At 43.5% G+C, this 16,517-nt stretch overlaps 1 protein-coding gene across 2 annotated transcripts in view; it reads right to left on the bottom strand.

Moving 5' to 3' along the window:
• Nucleotides 1–16,517, bottom strand: part of HYDIN (HYDIN axonemal central pair apparatus protein) — a 443,025-nt gene that overhangs the window by 37,866 nt on the left and 388,642 nt on the right. For both annotated transcript variants that reach the window (XM_082438963.1, XM_082438964.1), the window contains 10 exons: nt 13,572–13,674; nt 13,067–13,345; nt 11,389–11,531; nt 9,128–9,346; nt 6,722–6,882; nt 4,288–4,385; nt 3,268–3,475; nt 1,884–2,096; nt 1,274–1,412; nt 63–228 (listed from right to left, as the gene is read on the bottom strand). In XM_082438963.1, coding sequence (XP_082295089.1) covers nt 63–228; nt 1,274–1,412; nt 1,884–2,096; nt 3,268–3,475; nt 4,288–4,385; nt 6,722–6,882; nt 9,128–9,346; nt 11,389–11,531; nt 13,067–13,345; nt 13,572–13,674 — 1,729 coding nt within the window. The remainder of the gene's footprint in view (nt 1–62; nt 229–1,273; nt 1,413–1,883; nt 2,097–3,267; nt 3,476–4,287; nt 4,386–6,721; nt 6,883–9,127; nt 9,347–11,388; nt 11,532–13,066; nt 13,346–13,571; nt 13,675–16,517) is intronic.

The following is a 16,517-nucleotide window of genomic DNA, read 5'->3' as shown; positions in this document are numbered from 1 at the left end:
TCCCACGCCCCTCCCCCACAGGTCATGCCAATTCTAAATATAAACCAACAGGGCAGCCTTACCAATGAGGAGACAACTGAAGTTGAGATGTGACTTGTCCAGATTGATGAGAGGGTCAGTGGCTTTGCCTACCAGCAGGAAAGGGACTGTGATGCTGTGTTCGGGGATTAAGAAAGTCCAGAATGCTTCTGAGATGTCCAGATGGAAAGGTGTGAACTGGAAGATAATCTAAGAAGACAGTTTGGAGCAGAGCAGTTAGAGGCACTTCTGTGTGTTTACTCCATGTGCCCTTAGAGGCTTGCCAGCCCTGGGGTTATGCTGGCTGACATTACCAGGTCATCACTTCCTTTCTACCCTCTTTGTAAGGGCACATAAGTTTAGCTGTACCAGCAACATCAATCTCTGTTTGCCCAGCCCACCAAGTATTTCTAGGGGGGGTCTACCCCACTCACGGGCTCTGCTGGCTAGGCTGCCATATTTCATGCCATGTCTTTGGATGGCATGTAAAAATGGAAAGATTCAAGGTAGAAGCTTGTAATTTGGGCTTTTCCAGAAAAGTCTGGGAGAACTGGCAACGCTGAGCCCACTGCCCTGTATGGTGATCTTCCAGAGAAGCACTGTGGCCAGCCAGCCCTGGCGCCCATCATTTCCCATCATTGTACCCTTGGCCTGCGTCATTCATTTGTATGGTCTTCCTGAAGGCAACTGAATTTGGAATTTTCGTTTCATGGATTTATTTCTGCCTCCAAGATTCTCTGTGGAATTTATAGGACATAGGGCCCACAGATCTGTTTTGGCCAGCAAGTTCGTATTTCTTTAAGTCTGACCCTCTGCTCTAAATCACTGTGTGGACATTAGGACTAAACCATGGAACATGACTCCACTTTTCTGTTTTGCCCTTTGGCCTGACCAAGTAAAAATACATCTGTGTCCTTTCAATGCTGTCAGTCCCTTAGACAAAAATAACTCTTTACTTCTTATTCTTGCATGAGTCCTGGAGTCCCCAGGCATTGGTGTCCAGCTCTCCTTTCCTTGCTTTAATAATCTCAATTTTTAAAACTTCTGTTTCTCCATGGCCAACCAAGAGAGCTCGGGTTTGTCTTGTCCATGAGGACTGCCTAACACATACAGTAGCCACTCAAGAAACACTTGTTGATGGACACACCCTTAGGCTGGTCTCCCTAACTCTACCCATGCCCTACCGCAGACCTGCTATGCAGTGGGTCATAGAATTAATAAAGTCCTGGGTCAAGCGGTCCCCATTCACACACACCTCAGCTTTCTTTTCAGGGTGGATGAGGCCCTTTTCTGTAAGGCATGTGAAGGCTGGAGGGTTCTGGAGACTTTCAATTTCTTCAGAGACCCAGCAGAAGGAGTAGGTGCTATTGGTCGGGTTCAGTATTGTAAAAGTCCTGGCCGAGGGGGGAAGAATCGATAGCAGAGCGTGAGAGAGGGGCTTGAGGATTAAGAGAAACTTTTCTAGACTGTTCCATAGCACACTTCCTTTATGTGGGAATCAGAACTGTTCTGAGCACTTCGTTACTGCAGAAACAAAAACTGCATCTCACTTGGGGATCCCAAGTGTGGCTAGAGTTCTGAACTTTGGAATAATAATGACACCAAGGGCTCTTCTGCCCCAGTGATCCTCTGTGGTCAAGGCAGTGGTCAGGGATCCTATTTTTATGTCTTCCAAGTTTTCCAGAGTGTCAAAACTAGGGAGACAGAAGTCAGCTTCCTCACGGAGGCAGTTCTCTAAAGTCAAACCGCAGGATAGCAAGCGTGCTTCTACGTGTCAGTCTAGCTTGCTACTCTGAATTCCTCCTCTGAGTTTTTAGAAGGACTGACTGATATGAACTCAACTAGTGCAAACCTAAATGACTCACCGGAGATTCTTCCCTCCTACGCCCACGCTGGTGAACTCAATCACCCGGGTGTTTGGATCCAGAGCCCCACCACTAGGCCCTCGGAGATCTGGGTTGCGCCGATGACCGCTGATGTAGTCCGAGTCTTTCAGGTCAAAATGGCAGAAAGGCAGGGAGCTCCTCCCTTTTGCTGACAGGACTGGGCCTTGCTCTCCAGGTGGCAGGTTAGGAATCCTGAGAGGATAAGGTTATTTTGATCTATTTTTAACTTTTTAATCGATTTTTGCTTTCATGGTTGGAAATGAATATGACACCCAACAGAATGTGAGCTCCATGAGAGCAGAGGCTGGGTCTGTCTCGGTCAACAATATAACCTCAGTGCCTTGAACAGTACATGATACATAGTAGGTGGTCACTAATTAATTGTGGAGTGGATGGATGCATGAATGGGCTGAGTATGAGGAGCCTGAATTCTGGTTCCTTCTGTGTACCTTACTATGGCCTCAAGTTACTTCCTTTACCAATGGTGAGAAAACCTCCCTGCTGTAAGGTCAGCACAGAGTCCTTTCCCTCTGGGCTCTTTCATAGGCATCTAGTGGGATATGAAAAAGGACTCAGACATCCTTACAAAACTACCCTGAGCTCCTTGGAGAAAGTACACTAAATGTGAGCAGACCTCGAGCCCCAGCACCAAACTTAGGTGGCCCAGGTGTGGGAAAGGTCCCTGCAGTGTGACTGCAGGGTTTCTATAGGTCTTATTGTTCACATAGGTCTCTGCCACCCTATGCCATGGATCACAGACTTCCTCTAAGGTAGGTGTTCTCCATGGAGCTTGCCGGGGAGTGGGTACCACATCAGGGACTTTCATTGCCAGATGTTACTGGATTGACTCTCCTCTAACTGGACCTGGGCCCCATCTGTGCCTCGCTTACTATGTACCAGGTCCACCTCCTCCATCGCCACCACCACCTAATGTTTATCGTACTTATTGCATGCCAGGCACTGTTCTAAGCTCTTCACTTGAATTAGCTCATTTAGTCTTCACAACTCTACAAGGTGGGTATTGTCATTTGCATTTTACATAGGAGGAAACTGAGTCTCAGAAAAGGTACAAGAAAGCTTTCCCAAGTTCATGCTTGCCCCAGGACTGGAACCCAGCTGGCTGCCCACCATCCTGTTGCCCAGTGGAATCCTGTATGTGGCCGGGAAGGGGAGGTGGGCGGGAGGCAGGGTCTACAGAGGGTTGATGAGCTATACAAAAGACTGGATTCTCTTTGCTCTCCAAAGGGAAATGTGGCAATGTGGGGCTGAGGAGGGGTCTGGGGCTGGAAAGAATGGTGGGCGTGGTGGGACAGAAGAGGGGCTAGGAGCTGCAGCGCTTTGTGCTGGGAGATCATCTCCTTACTGGCAGAAAAGATTGCTCTTGAAGTCTCCAACCTCCATTGGGGAGAATTTCACTTTGAGCTTCTGAGTCTTCCCCACGGGCACCATGCCCGAGACGGGCTCCACAGAGAAGGGTGGCAGGGAAGCTTCGTTCCAATGGTCCATGGCACTGTCCAGGGTGCTGCCCGTGTGCAGCGTGCCCTGGCTAAGCTGGTCATTTTGGGAGAAACCTGGGGACAGATAGAGCGCCAGTGATATTCTGCACCTGCAGTGGGAGGGCAGGTGTAAGGCAGCCCACTCACAGGCCCTAGGCACCCTCTGTGGGCTCACCTCTGCTAGCGGGTATACTTTGGGCCCCAGGGCCCAAAGAATGGGCTCCCATCTCTCACATGAGACTCATGAAAAATACTTCCATTAATTACATCAAGTTTTCATGTTTGTTTCCTTTTGGCTCAAGGGGGTGGGTCAAGTAGATGTCTGTGGGTCATGTGCCTCAAGAATAATGGGCTGTGAACATAATTTTTGGAGAATCATTGCTTTAAAGTAGGGGTTCACAATCTGGGGGCCCATGGAAAAGGGCTCATTAGAAAGGTCTGGGAATCTCCAAGTTGAAAGAGAATTAACGGATAATTGCCCACTAAGTGTTGGGCTCTTTTTAAAGTGCTTCACATATATCAACTGCAAATTGGGCATGGGTGTGTATTTTCCTGGGGAGACAGGTCAGAGCTTTCATCAGTTTCTCCAAGAGTCTGTAATCTTCTAGAAGGTTAAGATCTAAAAGGAAAGATTCCTAGGGATCTGTGAAGGTTAAGATCTAAAAAGAAAAGATTCCTAGGGATCTGTGTGGTCCCCAGGAAGGCAGATCTCAGCTCTTGAGTTTCTCAGGCCCATTTGGCTCTGCAGATGCCAGGAGGCCTCTGTTCTGCTTCTCCTCTGCTTCTTAGGGGGCCGTTGGAGCAGTGCTTGCTTCTCCATGAACAAGGCTCTTCTACTAACTGGGGACCCAGTTCAAGCCCTGGGTTTTACCCGTCACCGCATTTACCTTGGTTATCTGGCATTGCAAAGCTGACAGCCTTTGCCGTCTCTTCTGAGATCCAGCCGAATTCCAGCTGCACATTTCCTGAATTAATCAGTTCAAACCTGCAAACAGATCAGGGAATGGAATTGAGAAATGTGCTTCAGATTTTTGTCCTGTCTGCACATCACCTGTACCGTTAACTTTTTTCTTTAAGTCAAGTCACTTTGTTTCTTAAATATTTTTTCAAAGACAAGTTTTAAGCAATTTTATCTGAACTCATGCATGCGATATACTACTTATATTTCCTTCTAAAACACACACAAAAATATATATAGCTATTAAAAGTAAAAGTATGCAGATGTTTAGCACTTAAATCATCTTGCATACTACCGGCAGCCTGTGCAATGAGCTCTCAGCCTGCATCATGGTAATCCTGAAAAATTCCCATGAGAGAGGAAACAAACTCTGTTTCACAAGACAGCACCTCCCTCGGGTGCAAATTCCAAAGCCTCTCCTTTCCTGAATCACTTTCTGCCAGAAACAATGTACTTCTGGTCAGAAACCATTTGACCCCTGCCTCAGATGCCTTCACTGGCTGAGGCACATACTTGTCTCAAATTCTCAATTAGTGGAGACTTTTCTTGTCTCAAGTTTCCCTGCTCTAAGACAAGAACTGGGAGATAGAAGCTTTTTCTGGAATCACGATTAAACTTGATCACAGTCACAGCAAGAGGATGAGGCCTTGATGTAAGAAGATGGTTGTGCAAGAGAAAGAAACACACACGCTCTTCCCAGTTTTAGGGGAGAAGTAGGAGCTGAGAGTTGCGTGGGGGCAGTAGGTCTAAAGGTGGGGTTTAGGGATTAGATTCCCATTATCCGGTCCAGGTAGAGCATGTAGCTGTGCCTGAAGTCAAGTGCTTTGGCCTCAGGGGCTTGTGTGAATTTATGAATTGTGTGAATTTATGAGCACTGGTCTTTATCCTAAAGCAAATTTTTATAAAGAGGAGAAATCTCAGTGGCACAGAAGACTTTTGGTAAAATGCATTCTTGGTTTAGGTCCAGGAGTGAACAAATGCTCTGTAAAGGGCCAGATAGTAAGGTTTCTGGCTTTGCGTGCCAGAGATTTCCGCAGCAACTGCTCCCTCTGCTGTGGAAGTGCAGAAGCAGCCGTGGACGATAATAAACAGACGGGCACAGCTGTGTGTCCACGTAACTGTATCTATAAAAATAAGCAGCTGGCTGGGTTTGGTCCACGGGCCAGAGTTTGCCAATCCCTTCTGTAGGTGAAATGGCCGTCGGCAGAAGATCCCACTTCCTGCTTCCTATCTTTTGGTTCTATAATAATTTGAGAGGATGCCTTAAGTGCCACAAATGCAGAATGAGTTGAACAAGCTAATTACTAATTTTTACAATGCAGAGAAGTCAGTGGCTTACACTTTTGTGTTTGTAATTCTCAAAGAATAGTCACAGGCTTTCTCTCTGTCTATGTTGCTCTCTCTGCCTGAAGGCCCTTTTTTCTCACTTCTTCACCTGGCCACCTCCTATTTCTCCTCCAAACTTCAGCTGGGCCACCACTTTGTCCGGGAAGCCTTCCCAGACATTTGTCTCTCCCCATATGTTGGTCTGCTTTAGGTACGCTTCCTGCAAACCCAGAGCACTGTACTGCAACCATCAGTTGAACTATTTTCACCCATTTCCCCAACACCCACTATGAGCTCTTTGAGAGCAGGACCCACAGCATGATTGTATCACCTGAGTGTGGATAAAGGGTTAACATAACCCTTTCTCTTTCTAAGGACAATTTCGACTTTGAATTAATTTTCTAGTTCTGTTTCTGTGGAAGCCTGATAAGAGAGAAATGTCAGCCATATTATTAGACAACTTTGTTTATAGTAAAAATGACCCCTGATTGGTAACTTGCTTTGGGCGGGACTGGGAGGAATCATGATTCCCTGGAGGGAGGCCATAGCACTGGGGTTCTCTGAGTGTAGTGACTCTTGTAACAGGGCATGTCCCTTGCAGGGATCCTGGAAGCTATAGCCATGGAGTGGTTACGAGAAATGCTGGCTTCTGTTGGTCACGGCCTTCTAAGCTAAGATGGACCCCATGCCCGCTAGCATAGGTATTGTCCAAGCTGTCACCTGGGGCAGGGGCAACAGGAATAGTTCCTGGGTGGTGATACGGGCTGTTGTAAGGACTGTTCCCACCGAAGCCCATTGCCTGATGTCACCTTCCCAGTAAGACTGTGTTTCCAGGTCTACATCTTGATTTCAAGTGTGAACTTCAATAGTTTTGTGGGTCTGAATGTTTCATTGGACCTACAAAGACCCTCTGGTACGCAGATGTGATGTGTGGTCTATGCTGTTGTGGACACTGAATAAATGTTTGATGAAGGAGCCAGTGAATGATGGAGTGAAAGAACTTCTCTGAGAGTGTCAGGAGGCTTTTGATGACTCACTCAAACACTCGGGTCTGGGAAACCAGTGTTTCCTTAAAGTGCACATCGCTCGTCTGGCACTTGTATGAAGCGAAATTCACGTGGGCACTGATCTGCAGCTGCAGTTCTCGGTAGTTTTCTTCTAGTACTGAGTAAGCAGGCTCAGGATCCGTCTCTATCACCTGTAACAAAGGCAGCCGTGTCCTCAGTGATGCAGAGCCACCTGCCTCACAGGAATAATGGGGAGAGAAAACAGTGCTTCATTCTACCCATGCAAATGAGAACCAATTCACAAACTCAAGTTCCAGAATAAATGATGAGGCCAAACCTAAAATGACTCATAAATAGGAAAGGAAGAAATTGAACAACAAGAAATTACTGAGAGCGTCACGACTGCACAGGCATGAGTTTTGGGGTCAGATACGCTCCAAGAAGGTAGAATAAAGGAAATCATAAAGGTAGGAATAGATATTAATGAAACAGAAAATAAATCTAAAACAGAGAGGACCAATGAAACTAAAAGCTGTTTATTTGAAAAGATTTAGAAAACCTGTGGTGAGAGTGATCAAGAAGAAAAAAAGAGAAAATACACATAACCAATATCATAAATGAAAAGGGAGATATCACCATCCATCCTACAGCTATTTAAACAGATGATAAGAAAATACTGTGAATCATTTTATGAAGATGCATATGAAAACTTAAGTTGAAGGGAAAATTCCTAGAAAAATAATTTAATAAAATGGACTCAAAAACAAATTTAAAAAACCTGAAGAGTCTTATTACTATTAAAGAAAATGAATGGTAGTAAAAAAAAAAAAATCTTTAAAAAGACCTAAATAGAGAGATATACCTTGCTAATGGAAAGGATGAATTAATGTTGTAAAATTATCCATCCTTCCTAAACTGATTTATAGATACAATCCAATTCCAATCAAGTTTCCATCAGGGTTTTCACAGTACTTATTTAAATGGATTCAAAAATTATTTAGAAAAATAAAGGGCCAAGAATAAGCAAAATACTTCAGAATAAAACAATATGGAGATAATCATGAAAAGATTCATTAAAGTCAAAATATGAGCAATAAATATGGCAAGCACATTTGCAGACAAATACAGGAATAAAAGAGTTTATCAAAAATAAAATGACTAATACTCTTAGTTTTCCAAGATAATACCCAAGTGCTTTCCAAAGTGGGCTGTACCAATTTATACTCCTACTAGCAAAGAGTCACTTTGGAAACGCTTGGGCATTTTCTTGGAAAGCGGAGCATTCACACATTCTGTGACTCAGCAATTCCACTTCCTGTGACTCAGTTTAGGAATATAAACTCTTGCAAATGAACACCGTGTGACATGAACTATAATGCTCACAGAAATACTGTCCACAGTAGCAAACCCAAACTAATTTTCAAAAGAAGAATGGGTAAATAATAATGCAATTCTATATAGCAGTGACATGGGTGTGCTATAGCCGTTTGCAACAATACAGATGACCACACGTAATGACCTTTAAAAAAAATAAGTTAAAAACTACACCTAAACAATACGCCTTTTAGAATGCATAGGTTAATTTTAAAAAGAAATGATCAAAAATCAAGGGAATGAGATCCCAGGGTAGTGACCACGTCTAGGAGAGAAGCAGGGGTGGGATGGCCAAGAACCACCCAGGTAATCCTGGTTATACTTCCTGTGTTGGGTGTGGGTTCGTCCCTGTTTATTATATTATTAAAAAGAAACCAACGAAGGGATAATTAAAGGAGGGGCATGCATGGACCAAAGATGAGATTCTGACACGAACAAGAGATTATAATTAACTTAATTCTGGACACTGAGGGGAAAAAGGAAGTAGCTAAAAGACTAGCCATGAGGTTTCTGAAGAAGAAAAAGGTGGGAGGATTTGCTCAACTAGAAACTAGATATCAAGACTTAAATGAGAGGGACTTCCCTGGTGGTCCAGTGGCTAAGACTCCGAGCTCCCAATGCAAGGGGCACAGGTTCGATCCCTGGTCAGGAAACTAGATCCCGCACTCCATAAATGAAGATCCCGTACACCACAACTGAAGATCCTGTACACCACAACTGAAGATCCCACAAGCCACAACGAAGATCCCGCACGCGGCAACGAAGATCCTGTATGCTGCAACTAAGACCCGGTGCAGCCAAATAAATAAATAAATATATATTTTTAAAAGACTTAAATGAAAGCTCTACAATTAAGGTGTGTGGTTTGTGTGGTCCATGTAGTGTGGATGGCAGGTGGCTTGCTTGGAAGTTCAGTTCGCCGCTTTGGAAACCCAGGTTAGGTGGAACAGGGACTGTTCCCTTTTCCATGAAAGAAGGAAATGATGAGACACTGAGCTTGAGGGCAGGAGGCATCCAAGCACAGCAGGCCTGGCCAGACTGGGGCTTGGTGTCCCTACTCACCTTTCGTTTTGTAGTGAAAGTCCCGGGCGTGTTTCTGAGCACGTCCACCCACTTGACCGTGCGCATGCGGTCGTCCCAGTCGGGGACCTGGTCTGCAGGGAGCTGAAACATGATCTTGGAGAGCTTGCACTTGATCCCCATCTTCTTCAGGTTGATGGGCACGTCTGACTTCATGGTCACTGCTATGTCCTTGGCACAACCAGGGTGGAGGTGGCCCACCTGGGGAAGAGCCTTGCGTTAGTATTTTGGGGAATTCAATCCTGAGGACTCTTGATGCCTGATGGTGCCACTCTAGGGGCAGGGTCAAAAGTCTTGGCAAAAAAAAATGCATCATTCAAGCCCGTATATGTAGACCATCTTAAATAGGTACAAGACGTTCTTAGATAGAAATATAATCATAAAAACAAGAGCAGCTAATGTTTACCAAACTGTTACATGCTTCAGGCACTATGCTAAACTTTCACAAAATTCTACTAACCCCCACGACAGCCCTACGGGATGTACAGCTACCACCCCTATTTGATAGACAAGGAAACTTGTAACTTGCTCAAGGTCATACCATTAATGTTAGAAGATCTGGATTCAGACCCAGGCAGTATGGCTCCAGGTACCACACTCTTAACCACCTGTACTTCTCAACCATATGACCTATACAAATTATGGACAGATGTACACAGTACCTTAGCAGTTCTCAGAGTGTGATCTAGTGAGCCTTGGGGGCCCCGAGGTCTTTTCAGGAGTTCACAAGGTCAAAACTATTTTCATCATAATACTAAGATGACATTTGACTTTTTCATTCTCATTTTCTCATGAGTATATAATGGAGCTTCCTAGAGGTTACATGACATACGATATTGCATCAGATTGAATGCAGAAGCAAATATGAGAATCCAGCTGTCTTCTACTAGGCCAGATATTAAAGGGACTTATAAAAATGTAGAACACTGCCACTCTTCTCGCACAATTTTGTTTTGGAAAATAAAGCCGTTTTCATAAAAATATGGTATTTATATTAACATGTAATGGGTTTGTTATTATATTTTAAATGAACAAATACATGTTTTTAAAGATTCTCAGTTTTAACTTCTAATGTGGTAAATATTGATAGACATAACCCACATAAACAAAAGCTCTTTGAGGGTCCTCAATAATGTTTAAGAGTATTAAGGAGTCCTGAGACCAAAAAGGCTGAGATTTGCTGAAGTGTTCCAGATATATGGGAAATCCAATTTGGTTTGTAGAATAAAATCATGTGTGATTGAACATGCATAAATGCACATACATATACCCAAATACATACTATATATAGTCCTATATATATAGTCTTTTCATGTTTCTAATAGATAAACCCCTCCTCCTCTGGAAAGTGAAGGGAGAAGAAAGTTTAATACTTCCCAAGGCTACAACTCTGTGTGTGTGTGTGTGTGTACACACATGGGTGTATACCTGAGTGTGTGCCCGTGGGTGTGTAAATGGACCATAAGAAGCTTATCTCTACCTTCTTTGACTATCACTTCACATCTCTCCAGGAAGCAAAACACTTCTTCCTGATCGCACCCTAATTTAAAGGTGACAAAGTAGGGTCGCCAACCCTCCTTGCTCTATCCCCCTAGAGTTCTGTGCTTGAACAAACTCAGTGGCTGAAACAGAGCAAGAGGCCATGGATACATCCAGTGTCCTGGGAACTCAGAAGTGAACTGTCTATGAAAAACAAGTGCTGGCCAGAGGTGAGGCTCTGCTGCCACGTGGTCCTAGGCCTTGTTCGATGTCGAGCTTTGGTTAGCAATTCATAAAATGTGTGCTGTGAGACACTCAAAGAAGGGGTTAGAAAATTCCAGGTAAAACAAAGTTGACTAGGATTTAATATGCTGAAGGGCATCTAGAATCTGTAGGAGAAAGATGAAACATTTTCTAAATCTCTGTTGTCCACAAAACCCACCACCCCCATTTTAGCTTTTGATGAACCACTTTTACAGGACAAATGCTCCAAAGAACACACACCATGGGGGACACAGGTCTACACTTGGGGATGGGAAGACTGGGACCTGTCTTCATCCATGGAGGTCCCCATGGAATTCCTCAACCTCAGTCTTGGTGACCTCAATCTCTGCTCTTAGGCCAGAGGGGACATTTCTGGTACCAGGTCAGAGTGAGGGATGCATCCATCCCATCCTATGTATCTGTGGGAAAGGGCCGACAATCAAACTGGGGTTGGCTTAGGCCTAAGGGAGTGCAGAAAACAAGGACAGGTTTTCACTTACCTGTGGGGAGAAAGAAACTGTGGCTAAAAGGGGCCATTCGAACCGTATCACATTCACTTGGCTGTGATTAGTGATTGTGAAGCTCACGTTATAGCTGTTTCCAATGTGGCAGTCCCCAAACTGGATGTGGTTCACCGGAGCAGCTAGGGGACAGAAGCAGGGGGCAGTGAGTCCCCTCTTGCCTCCTCTGCAGGCTCACTTCCCCAAGGAGGCAGCTCCTGAAAGACACTGTGCCTCACCCTCATGCAACCCCACCATCCTTGGATGGTTATACGGGAAACACCTGGAGTCCTTCACCAGCAAGCTTTCTCTCCTATAGGGGAGTCTACTTATCCATCCATCCATCCATCCATCCACCCACCCACCCACCCACCCACTCTGGCCCTCACCTCCATTTGTACAAAGGAAAACATAGCTCCCCACTGCCCGCCCGCCGACTCCATTTGTTTGCTGAAACAGTACTATTAATTGCCACACAGAATACAGAAGTCCCCATTAAATTTGAATTACAAATAAATGATGAGTAATTTTTAGTGTAAGTATGTCCCATGCAAAATTTTGGGACACAAATATACTAAAAATTATAGTTTATTTAAAATTCAAATTTAATATCTAAAATTCAAATTTAATGGGGACTGCTGTATTCTGATTTTCTAAACCTGGTAATCCTATTGTAAGTATGAAATCTGATTTCTGAACTAGGGTTCACTGCTGGCTCCTGCTTGACCCCTGATAAGAAAGATGCCACCCTGTAGCTACAAACAGAGGTGAAACACCAGATACATGAGGAGCGCTGATTTTAACCCATGTTGTGTGGACTGCCTAGGGCTACATTCCAGGACTATAATTAAGCTCCTAGAGAAACTGTGAGACTGTGTTTATAACTCGCTTCATAGCAGTCAGCCACACAATTAGGGTGTTTAGCAAATGCTTTAATAATGAAGAAGTAAATATTCTCCTACCCAAAGAATATAAGCAACCAAATGAAGCCGCAGTGCTTGATAAACTGCAGAGCAGCATGTCTTAAGCTCTAATGTTCACACAGATCACCTGGGGAGCTTGTTAAACTGCCAATTCTGAGTCAGCAGGTCTGAGGTGCTGGGGAGGCGTCTGAAATTCCCAACAGCTCCCGGGTGATGCTGATGCTGTAGGTTCTCAGACAGCGCGCTGAGTAGTGAGGCTGCGGAGAACGGTCTTCTAGAGGTGGCACAAACCTACACCTTCTCTAATTAAACCAGCCCGCCATTTCTCTTAGAATGTCTAGGGTACATGATACAGATGAAACAGAGGATGCCAGTGCAAGCCAGCTAAAAGATATAGACAGGGAAAACTACAGGGAGACATGTATCCACTCTTTAGCTAATCTGGAATTTGAATTTCTCTTATTAGCTCAATTGGAATTTGAGCTCAAAGAATAAGCTCCCTAAGGGACAGACTCTCTTATTAATTACTCTTTGGAACTCCAGGCACATGCACACTGATACTCAACAACTGTTCTTTGAGGGAACACATGGATGAATGCAGTGATTGAGTCAGGCATGAGGGAGCATACAGTAACAAAGAGGAGATTCAGTCCTAAATCCCCAGGAAGCTAGCCAACCTGTTATTTAAATTTCATTCTTATTTAAAATGAACCACAAGCCAACAGGTGTCAACACCTCACTGCTGCTTCTCTCACCTGCCACGAAGTCTTCCATCGTGTTTTCCTCGATGATCTCAGAGATATCTGAGGCCTCCTGGCTGGAGGAAGCCACCAGCCCGTGGATGTTGTCCAAGGTGATGTCATCCTCGTAGCCCTCTCCCACCATGTGGATGACTGTCTCCTCGTACTGGTTGTTGATCACTGACAAGTGGATGATGCCTGCCATTCTCCCAACCTTCTGGGAGTGGAAAACAACATCAAATTCAGCCGTGTCTCCAGGAGGAACAACCAGGGAGGCTGTGTGAGCCTTCTTTGCTGCAACGAGAAGAGAGAGATATGATCTAGAACCAGATTAAAGGAAGACGTATCCATAAAGACCTGGACTCAAGGGAAAGCAGCCCTCATGTGGGAATGAGCCTCGCCTAGAGAGGCCATTGGTGACGAGACTGGGCATCTGACGCTGGCTGGGTACACGTTAGTCCCCTAACAAAACAGCTACTGGGACTCATTGCTCTCTAGAAGATATACTTGCCCTACTTACCTTTTGCTTGTGGTTTGTTTTCCTCTATGATGTAGATGTAGGAGGTGGACGGCTTCCCCTTCAGGGAGAAGACTCCTAGTTGGTCCTGCAGGTCAACATGCAACTGGCATAAGGGAAATAAGATTGAGTGTTAAGCTTACAGGCTGCTCATGAGTTCTGAATTGAAGTGAGATACTGTGCTGTCGGGGGAGTACCCCAAAAAATCATTCAGTCTAGTGTTCACTTTTTCGAGTTTCTTACTAAGAGAGATATAATAAATATTATACCTGGAGAGGACAAACAAAAATTTAGCTCAGCCCTTGCTATTTAAATAAGGAACCAGAGGTCCAGAGAGTATAGGTGACTTTCCGGATTACCCAGTCAAAATGGGGTTGCCAAGGTCTCTGTTATTGACAGAGGTAGTTGTGAAATATACACTAGACTAGTAAAATGGAAATGAATATTCGTCATTCTATGAGGGCTTGCATGAATGTGAGTTCCTAAAAACCAGTATCTTCTACGTACTAACACATTAGTTGCCTGATAGTGTCATGTTGAGCGTCCTAACAAGATAAGAGGAAAACCAAGGTGGACATCTGACTTACTTGGAGAAAAGGGATGCTTTACAGCCCACTGGAAGCCATGTAGCTGATTAAAATAACCTAAAGCCATATATCATATTTTATGTATGAGGAACCAGCAGACATTTTTAGAAGATAGCAATGCTGGCACCATCATGAACAAGATTGAACAATATAAAAAATGAGGCACGAAGAAGGAAGAAATAGTGATATCACATAGGAAGCTTCTGAGATAAAAATATATATATTTAGAAATAATCTTAATAAGAAACTATACAGAGGAATCATATGAAAAAGTATTGACATAAAAGAAGATGTAAATAAATGGGTTGGAATCCTAAATGTTGTTCCTGGTGGAGCGCCTAAATACTCTAAAACTAGAAAATCCCACCTAAATAATTCATAGGAATCCCAATAGGATTTTGTGAGGAACATTATAAAATGATGTCTAAAGTTTATCTGAGAGACTGTTAAAAAATCGTTAAGAAAGATTAGAAAAACAGGGAATGGGTGTTAATACATTTTATAAAGCCACAATAATGGAAACCATGCAGGGTAATGGTAAACTAGGTAATTTGGACTCAAGACAATAAAGAAATGCAAAACAAAAACCAAACAAACAGGCCCCCTCTCCCCAATTTCAGAAGCATCACAGAGCTAAGAAGATAATGAAGAGTAACCAGACCAAGATCTGGGACGTCTAGGGAGGCCAGCCTAACTTTCTGGGCTGTTTTTGACCTGGAGCAATTTGCCAGTCGGGAAGAGGCAGATGGGAGGCTGAACTGTGCTTTTCTGACGGTCTCTTGGTGTTAAGAGGGAAAAAGTCTTGTGAGGGGTGGGAGTGTTTTCTTTGCTCTAGACTAGGACCCCAAAGGTCTGCACGATAAGACAAAAGTTAGGCTGGATATAAAGCAGCTCTCCCAAGCATAGCAATCCTGCTCAGAGTTATCTGTCTAACACAGAAAATCTCAAGCCCTAAAACCAGTTTAAGGTGATCCTGCGTTTCTAGTGCCCCCAAGTGCTAGGCAGAAGCAAATGAAAATTGTCTCTGAAGAAAAATACATCCTTAGCCTAATTGTTTCTAAATTAACTTTTCAAATATAATACAACACATGATCAAAAATAACCAGGCACATGAGGAGACAAGACAACATGGGCAAAAATGAACAGAAGCAGCAGATATCAGAATTAGACCCACTGGGGCTTCAGATTTTGGAATTATCAGGTATAGACTGCAAAATGGCTGTGATTACTGTGTTCAAGAAATAAAAGCCAAGTCTGACAATTTTGGCATGAAACTAGAAATCATAGAAACTGGTTATGCAGATTTGAAAAACAATCTAATAAAAATTCTAGAACTGAAAAATATAATAACTTAAGAACTGAATGGAAGGTTTAATAGAAAACTAGATATAGCCAAATGGAAAGTTAATGAACTGAAGGCAGGACAAAAGAAATTATGCAAAATGAAGCCCAGAGAAAAATGGATGGAAAATATAGTGAGGTTGTGAGACACAGAGGATATAATGAGAAGACCTTCCATACAGTGACGTGGCTTCCCAGAAGGAGAGACGAGACAGAATGGAATAGAAACAATATTTGAAAACACATATAGGAATTTTCCAAAATTGACTCAAAACATCAACTGCAGAGTCCAGAAGCCTGGTGAATTCCAAGAAAAATCAATTAAAAGAAATCCATACCTAGACACATCATGGTAAAACTGTAGAAAACAAATACAAAGGTACAGAGCCAGGGGAAAAAGACTGCCTTGGAGGAACATTTTTGACTTATAAGCTGACACCTCAGCCATAACAATGGAAACCAGAATACACTGGAATAATATCTCCCATGTGCTGAAAGAAAACAACTGCCAACCCAGAGTTCTACAGCCAGCAAACTTTACGTTAAAAATAAAGGATAAATTGAGATCTTCAAATAAAAACTGAGAGAATTCACCACTAGCAGACTTGCATTAAGGAAATGTTGAAGAGTATTCTTCAGTAGGTAGAAAAAGGATCTCAGATGGTAGGTTGGAGATGCAGGAGTGGAGAGCAATAAAAATGGTAACTTCTGGGTGAATCTAAATGAGTCCTAACCACATAAACAACAACAACAGTAATAATGTCTTGTAGAATCCAAAGCCCTCCACAAACTGTCCCCTCACTCTACCCTTCTATTTTTATCTCTCACTGTTCTTCAACCTATACCCTATGCTCTCACAAAGCTGGTGCTTACTAGTTCCTATTTGTACCTTATAATTTTTTTTTTGTTTTGTTTTTGTTTCTGTGCCTTTGTCTTTGCAGTTTTCTTTCTCTGCCTAGGCTTCACTCACCACAATGCCCACTTACCGAAACCCAGCTATATCCTTTGACGCCCAGCTCAA

The sequence above is a fragment of the Balaenoptera physalus genome, assembly GCF_965194825.1.
Source record: "Balaenoptera physalus genome assembly, chromosome: 19".
NCBI classification, from domain to species: domain Eukaryota; kingdom Metazoa; phylum Chordata; class Mammalia; order Artiodactyla; family Balaenopteridae; genus Balaenoptera; species Balaenoptera physalus.
The sequence above is the reverse complement of the archived record's forward strand: the minus strand, read 5'-3'. Positions and strand labels throughout refer to the sequence as shown.